At 48.3% G+C, this 19,186-nt stretch overlaps 2 protein-coding genes and 1 long non-coding RNA gene across 8 annotated transcripts in view; 1 reads left to right on the top strand and 2 right to left on the bottom strand.

Moving 5' to 3' along the window:
• The window catches only part of mgaa (MAX dimerization protein MGA a), a 30,092-nt gene extending 29,267 nt beyond the window's left edge, over nt 1-825 (bottom strand). For all 3 annotated transcript variants that reach the window (XM_086275748.1, XM_086275750.1, XM_086275749.1), the window contains exon 1: nt 341-825. The gene's annotated coding sequence lies outside the window, so the exon portion shown is untranslated. The remainder of the gene's footprint in view (nt 1-340) is intronic.
• Nucleotides 522-3,431, top strand: LOC147306518 (uncharacterized). Its single transcript, XR_015126498.1, has 2 exons — nt 522-996; nt 1,117-3,431. It is a non-coding gene; the product is annotated as an uncharacterized LOC147306518 (long non-coding RNA).
• Nucleotides 3,432-5,793: 2,362 nt separating this feature from the next.
• On the bottom strand, nt 5,794-18,811 carry tyro3 (TYRO3 protein tyrosine kinase). 4 transcript variants are annotated; one of them, XM_086275757.1, is made up of 19 exons: nt 18,566-18,811; nt 17,045-17,231; nt 16,420-16,520; nt 16,172-16,342; nt 13,280-13,366; nt 13,073-13,188; nt 12,810-12,999; nt 12,212-12,354; nt 11,994-12,132; nt 11,781-11,904; nt 11,467-11,561; nt 11,260-11,355; nt 10,742-10,822; nt 10,567-10,659; nt 10,366-10,487; nt 10,179-10,288; nt 9,755-9,914; nt 7,324-7,460; nt 5,794-7,189 (listed from the first exon to the last, which is right to left on the bottom strand). In XM_086275757.1, exons 1-19 carry the CDS (start codon nt 18,627-18,629, stop codon nt 6,766-6,768), a joined length of 2,640 nt encoding a protein of 879 aa, XP_086131883.1. In that variant the 5' UTR covers nt 18,630-18,811; the 3' UTR covers nt 5,794-6,765. The 4 variants fall into 4 exon arrangements, with proteins under 4 accessions (XP_086131883.1, XP_086131885.1, XP_086131884.1 ...); XM_086275759.1 differs by having other exon boundaries at nt 12,819-12,999; XM_086275758.1 differs by having other exon boundaries at nt 17,045-17,228.
• Between the last annotated feature and the right edge of the window lie 375 nt (nt 18,812-19,186).

The following is a 19,186-nucleotide window of genomic DNA, read 5'->3' as shown; positions in this document are numbered from 1 at the left end:
CTACTTTCCCGCCCTAACCCCACACTAAAAACTACAAACTGAGGCCCTCGGCTTTGTTCCGCCCCTAACCATGACCCATCTGCCCTCACCTGGCCTCCTGGATATAAACACATCCGCAGGAGCCGCGTGCTAACCTGCCCTTTAAACTGCACGTGCTCACAGACACCCGAGGTTCCGGTGAAGCAGCGCGCGGACGCGGAGGTTCGGTCTCGGTTCCGCTGGGCTCGTTGTGCTCCGTGCCGCCCTCAGAGAGCAGCTAGCCGCAGGCCTCACCGAGCTCACCGTGGCTGCCGTCACCCCGAAGCTCGGCCACGCGCTCCGGTACCGACGCAATCGTTACCTTGTGTTCGCCCCCGCGCGCCCGGCGCTTCCGAGGGGCTCCGTGGATCCGTTGTTCGGGTTCGGTGGTCGGCCTGGCCGCGGAGAGTCTTTAATGGTGGGAGGCAAACAACAGCGCACGCGGCGTCCTCCGCAGTCACGTCACCTCCGCCAGTACTGCGCAGCCTCCGCCGCCATCTTGGGGCCGCAACCTGGCTGTGACGGCAGGAATCCCCGTGAGCAGCGGCCGTCGGAGACCCGTGAGCGACCGCGGGACTCGAACGTGCCTTCCGAGAACACAAAGATGACTCCGGTGAGACCCCGCGGCGCGGCTTGATCCCAGGCGGCCAGCCCGCCGCCTCCCGGGGCTGCGTGCCGTCGGTTCGACCCGGACTCGGGCCGCGGGCTTGGGGCGAGCTGACTCTGTTTAGTCACACTCCGAAGCGGAACCGAGCCACAGCACGGGAACCACAGCTGCCGCCACACTACTCACGTGACCACAGCTGGATCATTCAGCCCGCACTGATACTGCGCGTTCCTGTGTCTGTGTGCGCGCTTTATTTTGTGCGTACGGGGTTCACCAGGTGCCTCGTTAGCTCACGGCTAACACTAAGTTAGCCAGGTGTGGCTGCCGCCCACCCGGCACGTTATAAATGCACTCATTTATAACACTCACAGGTAAGTCACGTGACACAGCTCGTGAATAAGTAATCTATTACAATAAAACATGTAGTGCAGGTAACAGTGTGTCCAGTGTTTAATAGGAGTCCTCTGATTACTTTGTCTCTCTGTTTTAAGCACAAGTGTGTGCCTCTGACCTCAGTGTCACCTGCATACCTGCCCCCGGGCTTCTGCAGTTTAACATAACGTTGTTATGAAGAATGAAAGTACAGGCGTGGTGATCAGGTGTGTGTGAGAGCTCTGCACGGTCGGACTTGCAGCCTGGAGGAGGAGGAGGGTGAAGCTTCATGGACATAGTGAAGGACTCAGCGGGCTGTGGTTAACTGTAAAGGGTGGAGGCTTTTATAAGGTGTAGATGCAGAGGGCTTCACACGCGGAGCCTGATGAAGATAACAGGAAATTCAGAATTTTTGGATTCACGCGTTCAGCAGCAGGTTTCCTGGTTTGATCCCAGGAGGGATCATTTCAGTCTGGAGCAGCAGCGAGCGGTGAGTGAGGATTATTTTAGTGTTGCCGAGTCGCATGTGTGTTCAGTGACGGTGCGCGCTTTGGGATACGAGTACAAGTGCAGCGATCTGATTGGTCAGATCTGTTTATTCACAGCCAAAAAAATCCAAATGTTGAGCTTCATCAAAATTTTGCATCCTGTGAAATCTCGCGGTCTGTGTGGGCGCGTTAAGAACAGGTAAAAAGAAAAACACTCGTGTGTGTGTGTGTGTGTGTGTGTGTATAGAATTTTATTCTCAGGTTTCTGCAGCATCTCCGTGTGATGGCGCAGGTACGAGTACAGGTGTGCTCTGAAACTCTGGAGACCTTTGAGCACAAAATATCTGGAAACCACAGCCGCGAAGACAGACTGTAAAACACCTGGATAAACAATCACCATGGAGTGTGACAGGTAGCTGGAACCAGAACCTCCACAATGTTAGTGTTTGTCCTGGGGAAATGCTCCTGTCAGGTAAACTCAGCTCACACTTTCTACCTGGAGTTCAAACATTGGCCGGTAAACACCTGACACCTCGTTTAAACATCTCTCAGCCTGATTGGAGGAAACCGTGAGGTCAGGACAGCGCTTAAGTCTGCACGGGAACAGCAGTGAGGTTTCTCCAGAGTCTGCTCCCTGATGCTCCCCACGACAAGCCACTCTGGGCGTCGGCCTTTGGTCACATGTTGGCGTTTTAAAGAAGAAGAAACTCTGCGTTTACCTGAGGAAAACTGAGATTTAACCTCGTCGATGGTGCGCACAGCTATCTGCTACTTTTTTGCTGCGTTATTCTTTCTTTTTTGACCAACATTTCTGCACAGGTAGGGTTGTATTGCCTTGAGCAGGTATTTTAGTATTTTTGATCTTCTAGTTTAGCCAAACTTCACCTGCAGCTCAAACGTCCCTGGTGGCAGGTGAGGCTTCAGCTTCTGCAGCAGTGATCAATAACAGTCATTGACAGGTGATCAGGTCCACGTGGAAACATGCAGAGGGTCAGTCTGAGAACAAGCGTGTCTATGAAAGTGTGAAATATCCAGCTTCTGTCCCAGCGCTGAACACCTCCCAAAACCTCCATCCTGATCCTCTCCACAGGTCTGTGCGGCCTCCTCCTGTCCTGTGGCGCCTCCTCCTGTCCTGTGGCGCCTCCTCCTGTCCTGTGGCACCACCTCCTGTGCGGCCTCCTCCACACCGTCTGTTTCTGTGTGAAGTCTGAAGAACCACAGCGAACTGGGATTAACGCTGTAATCAGCTGATCATCGTGGAGTTTCCGATGTTAACCAAACTGACTAATCGCAGCGCTGTGATGTCATCAGTACACCAGATCCTCATATTTAAGAAACCATGAAGGTTCATCTCTTGCTGTGATGTCACAGCTGTCATCACAGCGACCTGATTGGTCAGTTTATGGTTTGTGTCGTTGTGTCTTCAGGTCTGTCGGCACGCTCAGCTGCTCCTTCAGAGTTAAGCCGCTTTTTTTTTTTTCTCTTTTGTGTAGTAAACCAACATAGTTTTGCTGTTGTGAATTAGAGTTAAGGTATTCCTCCCAACTCTGGCACTATAAAGACAAGACATAGCAATGTTACACTTAAGACATAGCATTAGGGACTGCTTTGGCCTTCCTTATAACCCTAGCCACCATCCTTATTATCCCAGTTAGCATAGTCACAGTCGTTAGTATAGACAGAGAAACAGAGAGCAACTTCTGGAGCTGAAAAGAAATGCATTGCCACTTAAGACTGGCTCCAGAAGATGGCCAGCTCTATAGACTAAAGGACTAAACTGCACAGATTTAGGGCAGATATAAGCATGTTTGCACTGTAGTATGATCAACAGGTCGAATTTAGGTATAAATTCACCCTTTAAGTTAACCCATTAAATTATCTTAATGATATTTCAGTTCATGTTAACACTGATTAGCAGATATTTATACCTGTGTTAAACCCATAGTGTCTGTTTATACAACCTGCTACCTAAGCAAATTCACACTAGCTGCTAAGTTAGCGCTCTACTTTGTTGCATGAATATTAGATTTTACAACAAAAAACAAAATTCTACATTCAAAACAGGATAATGTATAAGTGAGTAGAATTAGCCTTTATATACATTAAATCCAAATCCAAAATCAGAACATAGTATAGCTTTGGCCATAGAGTTAAGCCGCTCTTGTTTGCATCACAACCGACGTAAACAATGAACAAACCAGCAGTGAAACGTCCAATCACAGCACAGAACCACGACCCGTCTCAGAGACTTGGGATCGCTGTCTTAACCAATGGGCGGGGCCTAAGTGCCGCACTTGATGCTGAAGCTCAGTGTGACGGTCTTCATGTGTTTTCCCGTTTATTCACACGGTTCGTTTCTCACCGACCTGCAGGAACGTTCTGCTTCCATCAGAGCGCCGCCTGGAGACCAGGCGCAGGTGGAGCAGTGTGGTGTTCTCTAAATGTCATGTTAAACAAAAGCAACACGGTCCTCCAATCAGCTAATAGGAAGCAGCTCCACCCTGATGATATCATAACTCATGTTCAGAGCCGTTACATCACAGTTATCAGGAAGCAGAGCGGCGCCACACGGCGAGGCTGCCCTGCAGGTTTAGTGTTCACAATCACAGCGACACACTCACATACACACACCTGCTGAATGACATCACAAATCTGTCCAATATGAGGTTATTTTAAATATTTGTAAGCCTAAAACCTGACAACAGTAAAAGGTTTTACATCACTAACACTGAACATGTATGACGAGGCATCCTCTACCGTGTCACACGTCAGATTACCGTCACATCATAATCAATAACCTGAGCCGTCGCCTCTACGCCCTTCAGCTTCCTGTCACATGACATGTCAGCAGAGGAAATGTCAGGCGCTGCAGCAGAGCGCCCCCTGCTGGAGTGAATAAACGCCAGGGACCAAGTCTCAGTCCTTCAGACCACAGACTGTAAATGAATGATGGAGCTGAACTGTGAGGTCAGAGGTTACCATCTTAACCGCTTCCTGTCCTAAAACGCGTCTGGAAAAACTTCAGCGAGCTCACAGATCAGCTGGCTTCTGTCCAATCAGACTTCAGAGTCAGCCCCGGATTAAACAGGATGCAGGTGTTACCTTTACATCCATCCTTTATGTACAGTCTGATTTTGGCCAGCAGAGCCGCAGTCAGGGAGGGGCAGAGACTAGGGCTGTTCGATGTAACGATATATATCGGATGACGATATAAGAACGTCTATCGTTTCATTTTACGCTATCGTTTGTTTCGTGGTGTCGCAAAATAAACTGTTTACGGCAATATTTTTTCATCGTTTTGATGGTCACTGTAGTGGCTATATTCATTTCTTAAAGTTCTCTCTTTCTCTTATATTTAATATAACCACACTACGGACGGACAAGCGCCTGTTTTTATGCGTTGTCGTTAGCGGACACAGGTGGACACGCGGTAAAACCACCGCGTGTCCGCTTGTTTATGTTCCACATAAACCTTTCACAATAAAGCTCAAGATCCTGTTGAGACTTTTCAAAATAAACTGAATCACGTGAAAGAGCAGATTATTTACGGATGAGAAGTAAAAAAAAGACGCCAGGTGCTAAAAAATAAACGGAAGACTCAAACGTTAGAACAGGCTTTTCCCCGCAGCACGCCGTGTAATAAATACAAAGAAAACGGCAGTCGTTACAACTTATGTCTAAAAATGTATCATTTCATGCATCTGTTAAAACGCCCGACTCCAGGTACACGACGCCCAGCTGAAAACACTTCATGCAAGTCGAGCTGAATTAATTTTTTGTGATTTATATCGTTATCGGACGATATAATTCTTATATCGGGATATGAGATTTTGGTCATATCGCACAGCCCTAGCAGAGACCACAGACTCAGGTTAAGACATCACCGGCTCACTGACACAGCTCGAGGTGTTACGGCTGAATACGAGTCTGTTTAGAGGTGTGAAATGACTGTCAGCTGTTATTGATGGGCATGCGGTAAATAAAGTACGAAGAATCATGTGGAAGAAACAAACCCGCCCTGTGGTGTGACATCACTTCCTGTCTCTTTTACCTCATTTTTTCGTTTTACATTTTAAATACCTGACTTGATCTTTACCCCGTATTTTAGTACATTTATTCCTTAGTAAAGATTTTATTTTGATCCATTTTATTTGAAGAGCTGCAAACCTGTCGATAAATATTTGTCTGATTATTTTTGAATTTGAAAAAGGGCAGTAAACGATGAAACTGAAATGATTTCACAGAGCTGGACGCTGATTTTTACTGACCACGGCTGTTTTCAATCTGACCTCAGATCAGAAGACAAAGCGCAGAAAACAGGAAACACTTTATTTAATTATCACTTTCTTACAGACCTGAAGTCAGTGAGACATCACACACAGAGGTAAGAGTGTCGTCATAGCAACACAAGACACTGCAGACACGAACGCAAACCAGGATCAACAAATCAATAAATCAGTTAAGTCTGTCACCATTAAAACTTCAAGTTAATTCAGTAATAACAAAACACAGCTTCACTGTTACAGCAACAGCCACCACCGGGGGCAGCAGAGAGACACTGACAGAGGGTGGGACACCCCGTGAAGAAGAAACCAATAGAAGGCACATGTAGGTCACAGAGGCCTCACATGACACGTCCAGCAGCTTTCACACATCCCATAATTTCTCAACACATCATAAACTAAAATCAAAGCGCTTCAGAAAAATGCTTTGTGAGAGGAGCTTCAGCAGGAAGGTCAAACCTGAAATGTTTCCCTGTTAATACAGGTTCAGTGCAGGGTTGTCCAACTGGAGGTTCCCGGCCCATGTAAGGGTCACAGGTGTGTTCAGGAAACCCCCAGTCTTTCAAAATAAAAGCACAGCTCCAGACCTAAATGGTAATGTCCTCTAAAACACAAGCTGCAAAGAAAATATCCAGGCTGATTAATTGATTAATTAACAGCAAGTGATTAATCATCGAACAAAGAAGCGGCTGCTGATCGATCAATAAAACGTGAATTATTGATTTACTGATCTGAAAATAAAACGTTTATTAATGAAATGAATGTGAGGCGTTTCGGCGCCCCCTTCTGTTTCCTCTCGGTGACTAACAGCATCTCCCTCCGTTACCGATTCACCTGCTGATCGACTCCTTAATGGATCCTTTGACTCTTTGTTCTGAAACGTAGTGGGAGGAGTGGTCGTGATTGTCCCTCAGTGCGTCTCCACCCGCCCGCTGCTCCGTGCCTTAAAGTGAGTCTGATCAGCTGACGGAGGAGCGCTGAGATTGGCCAGTCTGTGTCACACGTTGATGACGACGTCGTCGTCATCTTCGTCCCTCGCCTCCTCCTGTAACGTGTCTGTGGGCCACCTTCCCCCTGCCTCCTCCTCGGAGACTCCACAGGGGCCGGTGATGTACCTGTAGTCACCACCGATGGCAAACGCCGCCCCAGACCCAATCAGCCAGTCTTTCTCCTCGTGCTCCACCTGCCGCTGCCATGGGACGCCCCAGTTTGAAGCCGCCGCCGCCTCCTCAGGCCCTTGGGCCCGGGCTCCTTCCCCATGCTCGCCATTGTCGCCCTCCAGGTTGACGTAGAATAACGGCTCCTTCTGAGGGGAGGCGGGCAACAGGCTGACCCACAGCGCCTCCAGCTGGCCGACCAGCTGCTGGAAGCTGGGCCGACATTTAGGGACAGGACTCCAGCAGCTGTGCATGATCTCATATCTGACAACCACAGAAGAAGAAAGAGGTTAAAGAGTGCACACAGCTGACGTGATCAGCTTTATTTTGAAAGGGGTTTCGTTCTCTGTGTTGTTGTTTCTTCAGTATGTTGTTTGTGTCGTTGTGTACACACTCACATGTCGTCTCTGCAGTCGGCCGGCTTCTTCAGACGTTCTCCTTTGATCAGGAACTCGTAGATCTCCGAATTTTCCACGCCAGGATACGGAGTCTGACCGCGAGTCATGATCTCCCACATCGTCACGCCAAACGCCCACTGACACACACACACACACACACACACACACACACACACAGAAGGTCATCATTCGCTGAGTGCACACACCTGAAACTTTTAAAGTCATTATTTTACTCCTAACATGTTCCTTTAGTTTGTTTCCATGACAATCTAATCATGTGACAAAGAGCTGGTCTGCTGACGTAAGGTAGTGTTTATGTCACAGCTTCACTCCTCATCAGCAGATGGCAGTAACGAGCACTACAGCTGTGATGAGGTGACAGCAGAAACCACCTGCACAGGTGTGTTTAAACTAGAGATGGCACGATACCACTTTTTTATGTCCGATACTGATATAAATCCGATATAGTGTTTTTTAATCAAACTGTTTTCTTAATATCTTGCTGCATTTTGTATAAGTTCATACTCAGGTTTAAATAAACAACAACACTAAAGCTATTCTGTTATTCTGTTCTGTAAAAAACACACAGCACCCAAAATATTTCAAAGTTCAGCAAAACTGATCAATCTAATAAACTTAAACCTGCTCCATCCTCCCTATTCTGGTATTTTAAAGAGTACTTAGCAGAAATATTAAGCAACCTAACTAATAGGGCTGCAAACTCCCAGCAAAAAAAATAGGGAACCACCCTCCACCTCCTGATGCTTAATCGACATAATCAACTCTAATTTGATGCAGTGTGAAAAAAAAATGCACAGAAATAAATTATTTTTCAAGAATAATTAAATAGATTCAACATCTTTCTACAACAGAACTGCAGACTGCACAGATGGTACCTTCCCAAAGGAAAAAGTACTATAGCTTACTAGGGTATATTAGACTTAACAGTTACTATATACAGTAATTGACTTATATATATTTTACATCAGATTAAAACTTTGGGTGTAAGATTCAGATAATTATTTATTAAAAGCTAGACATTTTAAATGAGAACAAGAAAGAAAAGTATGTCTTTGTGCCCCCTTTTCCCTGTTAATGCCCTATCGGCCCCCCTGGCTAAACTTTGCTAGATCCGCCCCTGCACAGTTACCAGCCGTCAGCTACGTAGAAAAAGATCCTCGAGTAGAAAGTAATATTAAATACATTCTAACAACAGCTGATCAAGCTTAAACGTGCTGCTGTTGTTCAGCCGCTGGTTTCTCTCTTTCTGGTGCAAAGTGGGCCAAAAACAATCAAGAGAGACGGAGTCACGACAGAAAAGCCGATCAGCTGATCATTGATCAGTTTCATGATTGAAGTAGCAACAGGAGAGGGAGAGGCAGTCGCTCCATATATCGGTTGTTAAGCTTAAGGCTGGAATGCTTTACAAACATTCAGAGATGAACTTACACACTTGCTTTACTTCTCTCTGGGAAAAGTTCCTCGGAGATGAAATGCTGGTTTGAGGCTACAAATACACACAGCTGCTCTATCACGTGAGCACACTGCTGCGACGTGCTGAGTTACGCCATGTTGCAAGTTTTGTGAGGTGCTTTTTTGATATTTAACGGATCGGATTACATTTTTTATTTCTCTCCGATATCCGATCCAGTAATTTACGTCAGTATCGGACCGATACGTAACATCGGATCGGTCCATCTCTAGTTTAAACCCGTCTCAGCGTTAAGCTGCTGCAGGTTCACTGATGCCACAAACTCAGCGGCGCCTCCTCTCAGGTCATATCGTCTTTACAGTGGGGTGGCTGTAGCTCAGGTGGCAGAGCAGGTCAGCCACTAATCTGAAGGTCGGTGGTTTGATCTCAGGCTGCCTCCTAGCTGCATGCCAAATATCCTTGGGCAAGATACTAACCCCATGTTTGCCTACTGGTGGTGGTCAGAGGGCCCGGTGGCACCAGTGTCCGGCAGCCTCGCCTCTGTCAGTGTGCCCCAGGGCAGCTGTGGCTACAATGTAGCTTGCTATCACCAGTGTGTGAATGTGTGTGTGAATGGGTGAATGACTGAATGTAGTGTAAAGCGCTTTAGGGTCCTTAAGGACTAGAAAAGCGCTATACAAATGCAGGCCATTTACCATTTTTACCATTTGCAGAGAACAAAGCGTCCCTGCGTGCTCGCATCAGCACTCGCCTTCTGCTTGATCAGCAAACTTACAATAAGTGCTGAGACATGTCAGCTCATGGATCTGTCAGGATGGATTTTTATGAATCACAGTGTCGAGCTGCCGCCAGGCATCGTTTTCAGGCTGTCTGAACGTGACTATCAGCAGAAACTAAAAAAGAAAAGAGCCTGAAATGTCCTCTGCTCTGAATCAGGATCTGTAATCTGGGACAGCTACGTCACAGACGTCTGTGTGTCCCAGGTGTGTGCGTGCGTACCACATCGCTCTGCGTGGTGTACACGTTGTCAGCCAGACTCTCCAGAGCGATCCACTTGACGGGCAGTTTGGAGACGGAGCCCTGACGGTAATAATCACCACTGTAGATCTTCTTAGAGAGGCCGAAGTCTGCCACACACACAGTCATGTCCTCGTTCAGCCTGAAACACACACACAGAGCTCGCTAAGGCCGGCACAGCGCCCCCTACACTCAGTTTTATCCTTCATCTTTAAAGTTTCACTTCCATGTAGACGCGCTGAATGTGACACACATGACAGAGCACCAGCAACAGCAGACTCTCAACGTTTGGCTGGAGTGGAAGATTGCTGCCACTCCTCCTCCTCATTTAAACTCACAACAACAACGACTATCTGAAGCGAATCAGATCATTGATCGACTGGTTGGCTGTGATTGGCGGACTGACATGCAGTTTCTGGCGGCGAGGTCTCTGTGGATGATGTTCTTGCTGCTCAGATACTCCATTCCCTGCGAGATGTCCAACATGAACCGGACCAGCGTGTGCAGAGACAGGTCCTAATGCAGAGGCACATTGGTTATTGATCAAAGCATAGCGCGGTTATTGATCAGCTATCGATCAGGGCGTGTCTTACAAACGGCTCGTCTCCCAGCCTGGACAGCAGCAGGAAGGTGTGCAGGTCTCCGTGCTTCATGAACGGCAGAACCACCATCGGGATCGGCAGCCGCTGGCCGGGACGCCGGTGGAGGCTCACTCCTATTGGACAGATCGGCACATTAATCACGCTGCCTGACCTTTGACCTCCGGTTAACCACTGTGTGGTGAGCGGGGTTACCGATGAGCTGGATGACGTTGGGATGGTGGAAGTCCTTCATGTAGGCCGCCTCCTTCAGACACTGCTCGATGTCACCTGACGAGGTGATGTCAGCTGGAGGAAGTCACGTGATCTGGTTATTCAACACATCGGCTGCTTAAAGAAGGAGAAGAAGAAGAAGAAGAGTACAACTCACATTTCAGTACTTTGACCGCCACCTTCTGGACAGACGAGTCCTCAGTCTTCAGGAAGGCCTCACGCACTGAGCCGAACTCACCTGCACAGGTAAACACACCGTGATTTTCTGTTTGCATTTGTTATTTTATTGCACTTTTATTTATGTTTTAACATATTCTACAAATTATTTTCTGACACGTTCAATGAATATTGATATTTTTAAACATTTTGTGTGTGTGCTTGTGACCTCCTGACTCTTGGAGTTTCCTCACACTCAGCACTCTGTTGTATTTTGTACACACACACAGAGCTGAGGTTATACAGGTGTTTCTGTCGTGTTCCCACCACCTGACTGTCACCCATCTATATAAAAGGTCAGGTGACATCAGCGCGAATCATGTGATTTAGTTTCATTTAAAAAAACAAAACAACCCACATCAATTCATAAATTAGTGTTTGTCGCTCTGATTACAAGAGAAGGTGAGGAGTTTGCTGACAGTTCCTGTTTACACGTCTCATTTGTTGTCATAGCGATACCTTTTCCCAGCATGTGTCCGAGCGTCAGCCGCCGCTCAGAAATCAAAACGTCCTTCAGTTTATTCTTCAGCTCGTCGTTGATGCAGAGACCGTCCACTGGGGGGAGACACAGGCAACGAGGTCTGATACACATTCCCGTGTTCATCGTCTGTCACTTGACTCAACATCGTGTCGATCAACAAACACACTGAGCGTGCTCACACTCACAGGTGGACTCCTGCAGGTCCGTCACGTTCCTGTTGAAGGACCGCGCTGCTGTGAAGGACACTGAGGTCTCTGCACCCGGAGACTTGAAGGCCGAGCTGGAAGCATGAAAACACATGAGAGAAACAGCCACAGGCCTGATGCTGGCAGCTCATTGGTTCACACGTGGAAACGTACAGAAACATCTTTAAAAGTTCACATGTTGCGTCTGTTTGGGACTACTTTCAGCTGTGGATAAATAAACTGCTGCAGCGCGTCTGTGGACGCAGGAAGGCGTGCTGCAGTAAGGTCAGTGGTGTGCGTGAACACGTTCGTACCCAAACTGCATCTCCTTCCCGCGGCGCTGAGCGACGACAGCCAGCAGCAGCCCGACGATGGTGGCGACCAGGAGGCCGAGCAGCAGACCGACCCACATGTGGCTCCGCGGGACCCGGACCTGCGCTGAGAGAGCAGCCAGGCAACAATCAATCCATCAATGTCCTTCAAACACCCCGCGGTGACATCAGAGCTGATGTCATGTCTGAGAGTACCTGAAGGGGGCAGCAGCAGCACCGGGGAGCTCCACGGCCCACAGCCCACCGCCGTGCAGGCCGCCACCTGGAAGGACGCGTTAAAGAAACGACCACCTCCAGAGAGGTGGGCGGAGTTCTCCTTAAAGAGGAGTGGCTCCTGCAGGCAGAGATAATGACATCATCACCGTCACCTTCTACCTCCAATCACATTGGAGAGACAGGTACGACTGTCTCACCTGAGCCTCTCCTCCCACAGTCCACTGCACCTTGTAGGCCAACAGTCGACCCTGCAGCTCGTCCACCTGAAGCTCCGCCCACTTCAGAAACAGCTGCTGCTCCGAGAGGTCAAATGTCAGATTCCTGGGGGCCGCGGAGGGCACTGAGGCGGGACACACAGACTCACAGTCACATGTACATAAAAGCACATACGAGCCAACAAAAACTCGGACCGCACATCAACTGATTCCTCTGGTTCTATCGATTCTATTGGTTTCTATTCTCCTGCCGTGTTTTACTGGGTGTTTGTCTCTGTGCTCAGCTGCTCAGGCCTGCAGCTGAATGTGGGTCACTGTGGCTCAAAGGGCCCAGTGTGAGCTCCGCCTGCAGGAGGCGCCGCTGGCCCTGCTGCAGGCCTCACACTGGATTTAGGACACAAACAAAAGCTGATTGTACGCCGAGGACTGGAATCTTCCCAAATACACACACACACACACACACACACACACACACACACACAGCTGTAGCTCGTGTTTACTGACTAAACTGTGAGGTAGTAAGACACCAGCTGGTCACATGACACGGTCACATGTTTGCTGCAGGTAACGGTCAGCGCACCTGTCTTACCTGCTTCAGGTGTGTGAAAGTGCAGCCAGGGTGAGAAGGGCGACGCCCCCACCTCGTTCACACAGGAGACCCTGGTGCTGTAGTTGGCGTGACTCCTCAGACCAGTCAGAGTGTGGAGGTGAGGAGGAACCTGGACCTCCCGCTGTGGGAGATCCCACCTGCGGGTGGAGCGCCTCGACACCTGGTTCAGAGGGGGGGGAGTGAGGACCTTTTTGAGGCCTACAGGTGAGGTATGAGGGTAAGGTGTGCATTACCTGGACGATGCAGGTGGACAGTTCAGAGTGACCAGTGACTCCCGGTTTCCATGACAACGTTACGTTGTTATCCACCATCCCAACGATTTGCAGGCTGACCGGAGCCTCTGGCAGCTCTGAGACACAAAGGCACACTGTTTACAAGCCACGCCCACACATAGCCATGCAATCACAGCTCAACGTACACCTGTGTGGGTGTGGCCTCACCTTTGATGTGAGCGGTTCCAGTTCTGGACACGGAGACGCCCCTGGCATTCTTCGCTTCACAGTAAAACTTGATGCTGCTGTTCACACCTGCGCGCACACACACATTAATCGCACACACAGAGGAGCTCCAGGCGCATTATGGGTGATGTAGTTTAACACAGATGACACAAGAAACTGTGTGTGCGCGTGTGTAAAGCTTCCATTTACACTGAAGCTGAGTGTGAGAACACTGGGCGTGAGCTGACAGCAGGAGAGCAGCACATCCAGAAGGCCCTTAGTAAATGTGTTTATCCAGGATAGAAGGACAACTGCTGCCTGCCTGAAAACCCTCAGTGATCCCGTGCGTGCCAGCTGAAACACTTTTTCTCTAAACACCGCATCTCTGTGGATTTTAAATCCTAAACACTGGTCCACCCCAAGGATCGGGTCCCCCGACACAGAGTAACATAGTGTACGCAGTTAAGTGCAGGAGGATTGGCAGGATTTATACATCGGGGAAACCAAACAACCTCTGGTGAAGAGGATGGACCAACACAGAAGAGCCACCTCATCAGGCCAGGACTTTGCAGTCTGTTCACACCTACAGGCCAGTGGACACTCTTTCAGTGATGAGGATGTAACATCCTGGACAGAGAGGAACGCTGGTTTGAGGGCGGAGTCAAGGAGGCCATTTACGTGAAAAGGGAAAGACTATCTCTGAATGGAGGAGGGGCCTAAGGCTCCATCTGTCGCCATCTTACATGCTGTGATTGCAGCCATTCAACTCTCTGTGAATGGGACTCATGGACACTGATCAGTGATAAATCAGTTTGCATATCAGTGATCATAAACTGACCTCCCAGCCCAGTGGTTCCCAAACTTTTTCGCTGGGCCCCCCTTTGTTTTACAGAAAAATGTTCGCGCCCCCCCTCGCTCGCGCACATTTTTTTTTAAAACTCATTTTTTGCGTTTCCGTGTGGACGAGGAATACAGAGTTCGTCACACAACGTCAAAGGTATGTGCCTTTTTTCACGTCAGCTGTGCACCACATTATTGCTTACATGAGAGGAATTGCAGAATAGCAGATAAACAGTATTTTGTCTCTGTCTGCAGGTTTTACAGCTTACATACACACACAGTTACTGTCCCTCCATTCACAAAGGCAGAGGCGTCACGGTGTGATTATTTTACATGTAGTTGTTTTTTCCTGTGTAATAATATTCAACATTGCATCAATACATTTTCCAAAAATGCCTCTCTGTGCAAAATGTGTTCAAAAAAATAACAGCTGTGGGATCCTGTTAGTCCATGATTTGAACCGGGGGAACAAATTGTGGCAGGATCAGCCTGATGTTATTTGTAACCTGCTGTAACTTTACTGTGTAAAGAGCTAAATGTCAGGAGTAGTTAGTCATTACAAGAAGTGTTTGTGAACTAAAAATCAAGAATGTGGGATCCTGTTTGTCTGTGATTTGAACAGCCCAGCGCTGCTCCCGATGCAGGGAAAACCAATAATGCAGGGAGACCTACCTCAGCACCTGTGCAGGTGAAGCCAAAGGGCAGATTTGCTTCACCATATTTTCTAGTCTTTGGCTTAGAATGAAGTTGGTTTGGAAACATATTCAGCGATGCTTCATCTCCTGCTTTGCGTTTGTGTGGGCGTCCCGTGCTAGCAGTGTCCAAGCGTTGTGTTGTGTTTTTTTTCCCTTTTCATGCCGCGCCCCCCCTTGCAATGGCTCTGCGCCCCCCTAGGGGGCGGGCCCCACACTTTGGGAAGGTCTGTCCCAGCCTATCGTGAGTCAGTGGTGCGAGTATCAGGCTACGTCCACACTAACACGTTTTCGTTTGAAAACGCATCATTTTCTCTCAGTTTTGGCCTCCTGTCCACACTGAGACGGCGTTTTGGCTCAAGGACAACGCAGCGTTTTGAAAACGGTGCTTTCGTGTCACAGTGTGGAAAACTGAGACTTTTTGAAAACAATGACACGTTAGTCATGTGATGCAGTCATGTGACCAATTAAACTAAGATGGCGTTATACAGCAGCTGCTCTGACAGCCCTGTTAAAGATGAACATCAGTCTGCACGTGCTCCAGAGAGCTGTTCTTCACATTCTTTTCACTCGCTTTTGCAACTTTGTACCTTTGTGTTACTCGCAGCAACGACTCCACCTCATTGCGAGTCCATTTAACAAACTCGCTGCTTTTCCTCGACATTTTGCCGCGACACTTCAAAGAGCCGGAAAGTAAATAGGCGGCAGAGAGAAATGAGGCAGGTCGAGTCTTCTTGCGTTTCACGCATGCGCAGGACTGGAACGTAGGCATTTTCGACCGTTTCAATGTGGACGCACAACTCTGTGAAAACGACTGATAGTGTGGAGGCGGAGCGCTTTCAGACAAAAATGCCATTTTCAAATCCATCCGGGCCAGTGTGGACGTAGCCTGAATCACTGCACATGTGCTGTTTGTAAACTGAAGAGGTCAGCTGATGACGTTTCTCCCACTGCAAACACCCCCCCCCACACACACACACATACACCACACACTCTGAATATCAGAGATATTTTAGGTATGAATCAGCTGAGGCTGTGTGGGAAAACTTTAATCTGGAGAAACACGGCGTGATCTGGCTCCAGTTAAACCTGTGGATTAAATCCAGCTTGTGTGTGTGTGTGTGTGTGTGTGTGTGTGTGTGTGTGTGTGTGTGTGTGTGTGCGTGCGCGCATTGGCGTGTCGTTAACTGCTGAATAATGGGGTCATAAAGCTGTGTCTGACTCATTTATCAAACAGGTGTGTGTTTTATCATTTCAGTAATAACGTTTCTGAATTTAAATGGCACACTGTAGCTCCTCCCACAGGCTGGTTGATACTTGAGGACCTTTCCCATGATGCACCTGGATGTCATTTTTCTCTGACCTGGGACGTGAAGGATGGAAGGTGAGGGTCTGGGCTCCCCCTCCTGGACTCCCCCCAGCCACCACAGCACCTCCACGGGCTCGGGGGGGCCGATGGCGGCACAGGTCAGGTTGAAGGGTGTGCCGGCGAACATCGCCACATCCTGAGGCTCCTGGGTGAAGTGAGGAACTCCTGCAGGAAGAAGAGGAGGTGAACCTGGAGCATGATGGGAAACGTGAGGAGGAGGCGACCATGTTCAGGGTCCTCACCTTCCACTGTAATCCAGGCTCGCTCAGAGGAGAAGGTCAGGCCGTGGAACTCCACCTCACACCAGTACTGACCCGCATCCTGCTGCTGGACCGACTTCACACTGAAACAGACCACAACATCAGACCCAATAACAGTCACACAGCACCGGCCCAGCACAGAGCAAGGTTCATGAGAGCTTTGGATCCACGAGCTGAGGGCTCTGCTTCAAACATCTGCACCTCACGTAGCAGATTGTGGGTTTTTCCTCTGGTGTCCATCCCCAATATTTTGAACCTTAACAAGGTCCAGAGGCATCAGGACTAAAGAACCCAGTACAGAACCCTGTGGAACTCCAGCTGCTTTCTTACAGTGGATTTAGCCTAAAAACTTTAATATTGTGTTTCTTCCCTTTTAGAAGGGAGACTGTGATGCTTCACACTGAAGGAATAACCTCCGGCTGAGTCAGCAGGAAGCAGCCGCGGAGTGAGCGCCGCTGGCTGATAATTAAACGAAGAGACAAACGTGGTTTGACAGTACGATGACATCACAGCACTCTGGCAGCCCCGCCCCCCAGTCTGAAAAGCACTTTCAGGAAATCAAACGAAACGTTAGTAGAAAAACATTGATCGACTGAGTGTTCTGCACCTGTGTGATGTCTCCCAGTGCTGCTCTCCCAGTGTGAGGAACACCTGATCTGTGCTGTACAGCTTCTCGCCATCCTTCATCCAGGTGATCTCCGGCTCCGTCACGCCTTCTACTGCACAGCCCAGCCGCACCTCGTTCCCCTGAGACACCGTCTGATTGGACGGATGCTTTGTGAACACCACACCTGCTGGAGTAGGAGGAGTCGGCTTGATCCATTCACCCAAGCTCTTCAGTCTGAATCATTTCTTTTGTCATACTGAAAGTTTAACACGTTTTCATCAGCAGATCTGTGTGTGTGTGTGTTTTCCACGCAGCAGTGTTTCATCTCAAACTTAACACACTTCTCTGAACTTTCTGGAACAGCCTCATCATCACTGACGTCCTCCATAAGAACTTCATTCAGAAGCTGCCTGAGAATCTATTATTTTATCTTCCTTCAGTCTCTCCCCGATCACTGATCAATAATCTGAACATTTAAAGGGTTCATGAAAATACAGGAGCTCAAACAGTTCAACTGCTTTTATTTTGAAAGTCTGACTGAAACCCAATCAAACATCAGATCCAATCAGAGAGCAGCCAGGTGAAAGCCTTTCTATGCGCTGATGACATCACAAGGCAGCAGTCATCACTTCCTGGAAGGATGACGTAATGGTGCACTGGGCGAAGCATCAGTAAAAATACCAATAACCAATACTAATCAATGCTCCGCCCCTGTGAGCAGACTAACTCTGTGGTTCAGTCTGACACACAAACAGGTGAGGCGCTACAGGTGTTCATGTGATCCTGAAACTTCGGGATTTAGACGTGATATCAATAAAAGAGTTTAGATTATTTTTTACTTGAAACCTGAGGACATGAACTCAGAGCTGTGCTGAGAAGTCTGATGATTTAACCTGAGGAACTCTGGTTATTCTGCAGTGTGTGCGCGCGCATGTTTACAGGTGAGTTGCAACACACCCGCAGTGACGTGGGTCCTGAATAAAATGACTGACAGCTTCACATCATGACTCGGGGACCATAAAAGCTTCCCGAAGCCCACGGCTTCAGTATCAGCCCGGAAAGCTGCACTTTGCCCCCTGACCTCTGTTTACGAGTCCCCACACCAAACTCCATTTAAGAACTGCCCGATATAATGTGTCTGCGAGCTGCTCCACGTGCTGTAAATGACTTCATGGCATGACCTCTTTAGTTTGTCACGAGCCTGAAGGTAAATCGTCGCGAACGCAACAAACCAGAAAGAACTCGGTTAAAATGTGAAGTTGTCACGGGTTCGGGTCAGAGCAGGGGTCTGTACGTTAGAAAAAAAGCGAACCAGCTTCAGATAAACGCTGCTTGGTGTGACTCGCGTTGCCGATTTACTGAGAGGCTCCATCACCTCGGAGCGTCAGGTGAGCCTAACCCTGTGAGTGTCTGACAGGCGGTAAAATCTTTAAATCTGACAATTTTCGGGCGGAGTTCGGCGGATGTAAAGCGGTCGCATTAGCTCCTGTGCTAACTGCCCACGACCCCCGGGACACTCACCGCTCCCACAGCTCCCCGCGGGGCTCCGCAGGGATAACACGACGATCCACAGCAGCAGCTTCATCTCCGCATCCTCCTCTTCCTCCGGCTCGGTCTGTCCGTCACGGGAGCCTCACTGCCCAGCGGACCAAGAGGAGGAGGAGTGACTGATGAAGATCATGAAAACAAAGGAGAATAGCTCGACACTCCGGGAAAACTTCTCCTCCGTTTGTTTTCCCACAAACTCCGACCCGCCAATTTACCCAGCGCGAGGTCGCGCGGGCCGGATGCGCCTTCACAATAAAAGTTACACGCTAAACTAAAATTTCATTATCATTAAATAGCAGGGTTATTATAGTTAAATAAAACTAAATATGAAAATAAAAACACATTCTAATTAACTAAAATAACTAATCAGTTTCATTAAATAGCAGTGTTATTATGATTAAATAAAACTGAACTAAAATTAAAAGTGACTGAAAACTGAGTCAAAACGGAATAAAAACTAATTAGGCACTACAATAACTCTGTTAAACACACCTTTTTTTGCATTATTCTTACAGATGTTATTTAAAAACACCAGAATTACTTTTTCTTCAGTTTGGTTCATATTTTCTGCTTTTAATCTATAAATAATTTTTG

The sequence above is a fragment of the Aulonocara sp. 'chitande type north' Nkhata Bay genome, linkage group LG19 (genome assembly GCF_057382095.1).
Source record: "Aulonocara sp. 'chitande type north' Nkhata Bay isolate Kocher_YH1m ecotype deep benthic linkage group LG19, A_spYH_male_GT1.1, whole genome shotgun sequence".
NCBI classification, from domain to species: Eukaryota; Metazoa; Chordata; class Actinopteri; order Cichliformes; family Cichlidae; genus Aulonocara; species Aulonocara sp. 'chitande type north' Nkhata Bay.
Note: the sequence above shows the minus strand (reverse complement) of the source record. Positions and strands in the feature narration are given on the sequence as shown.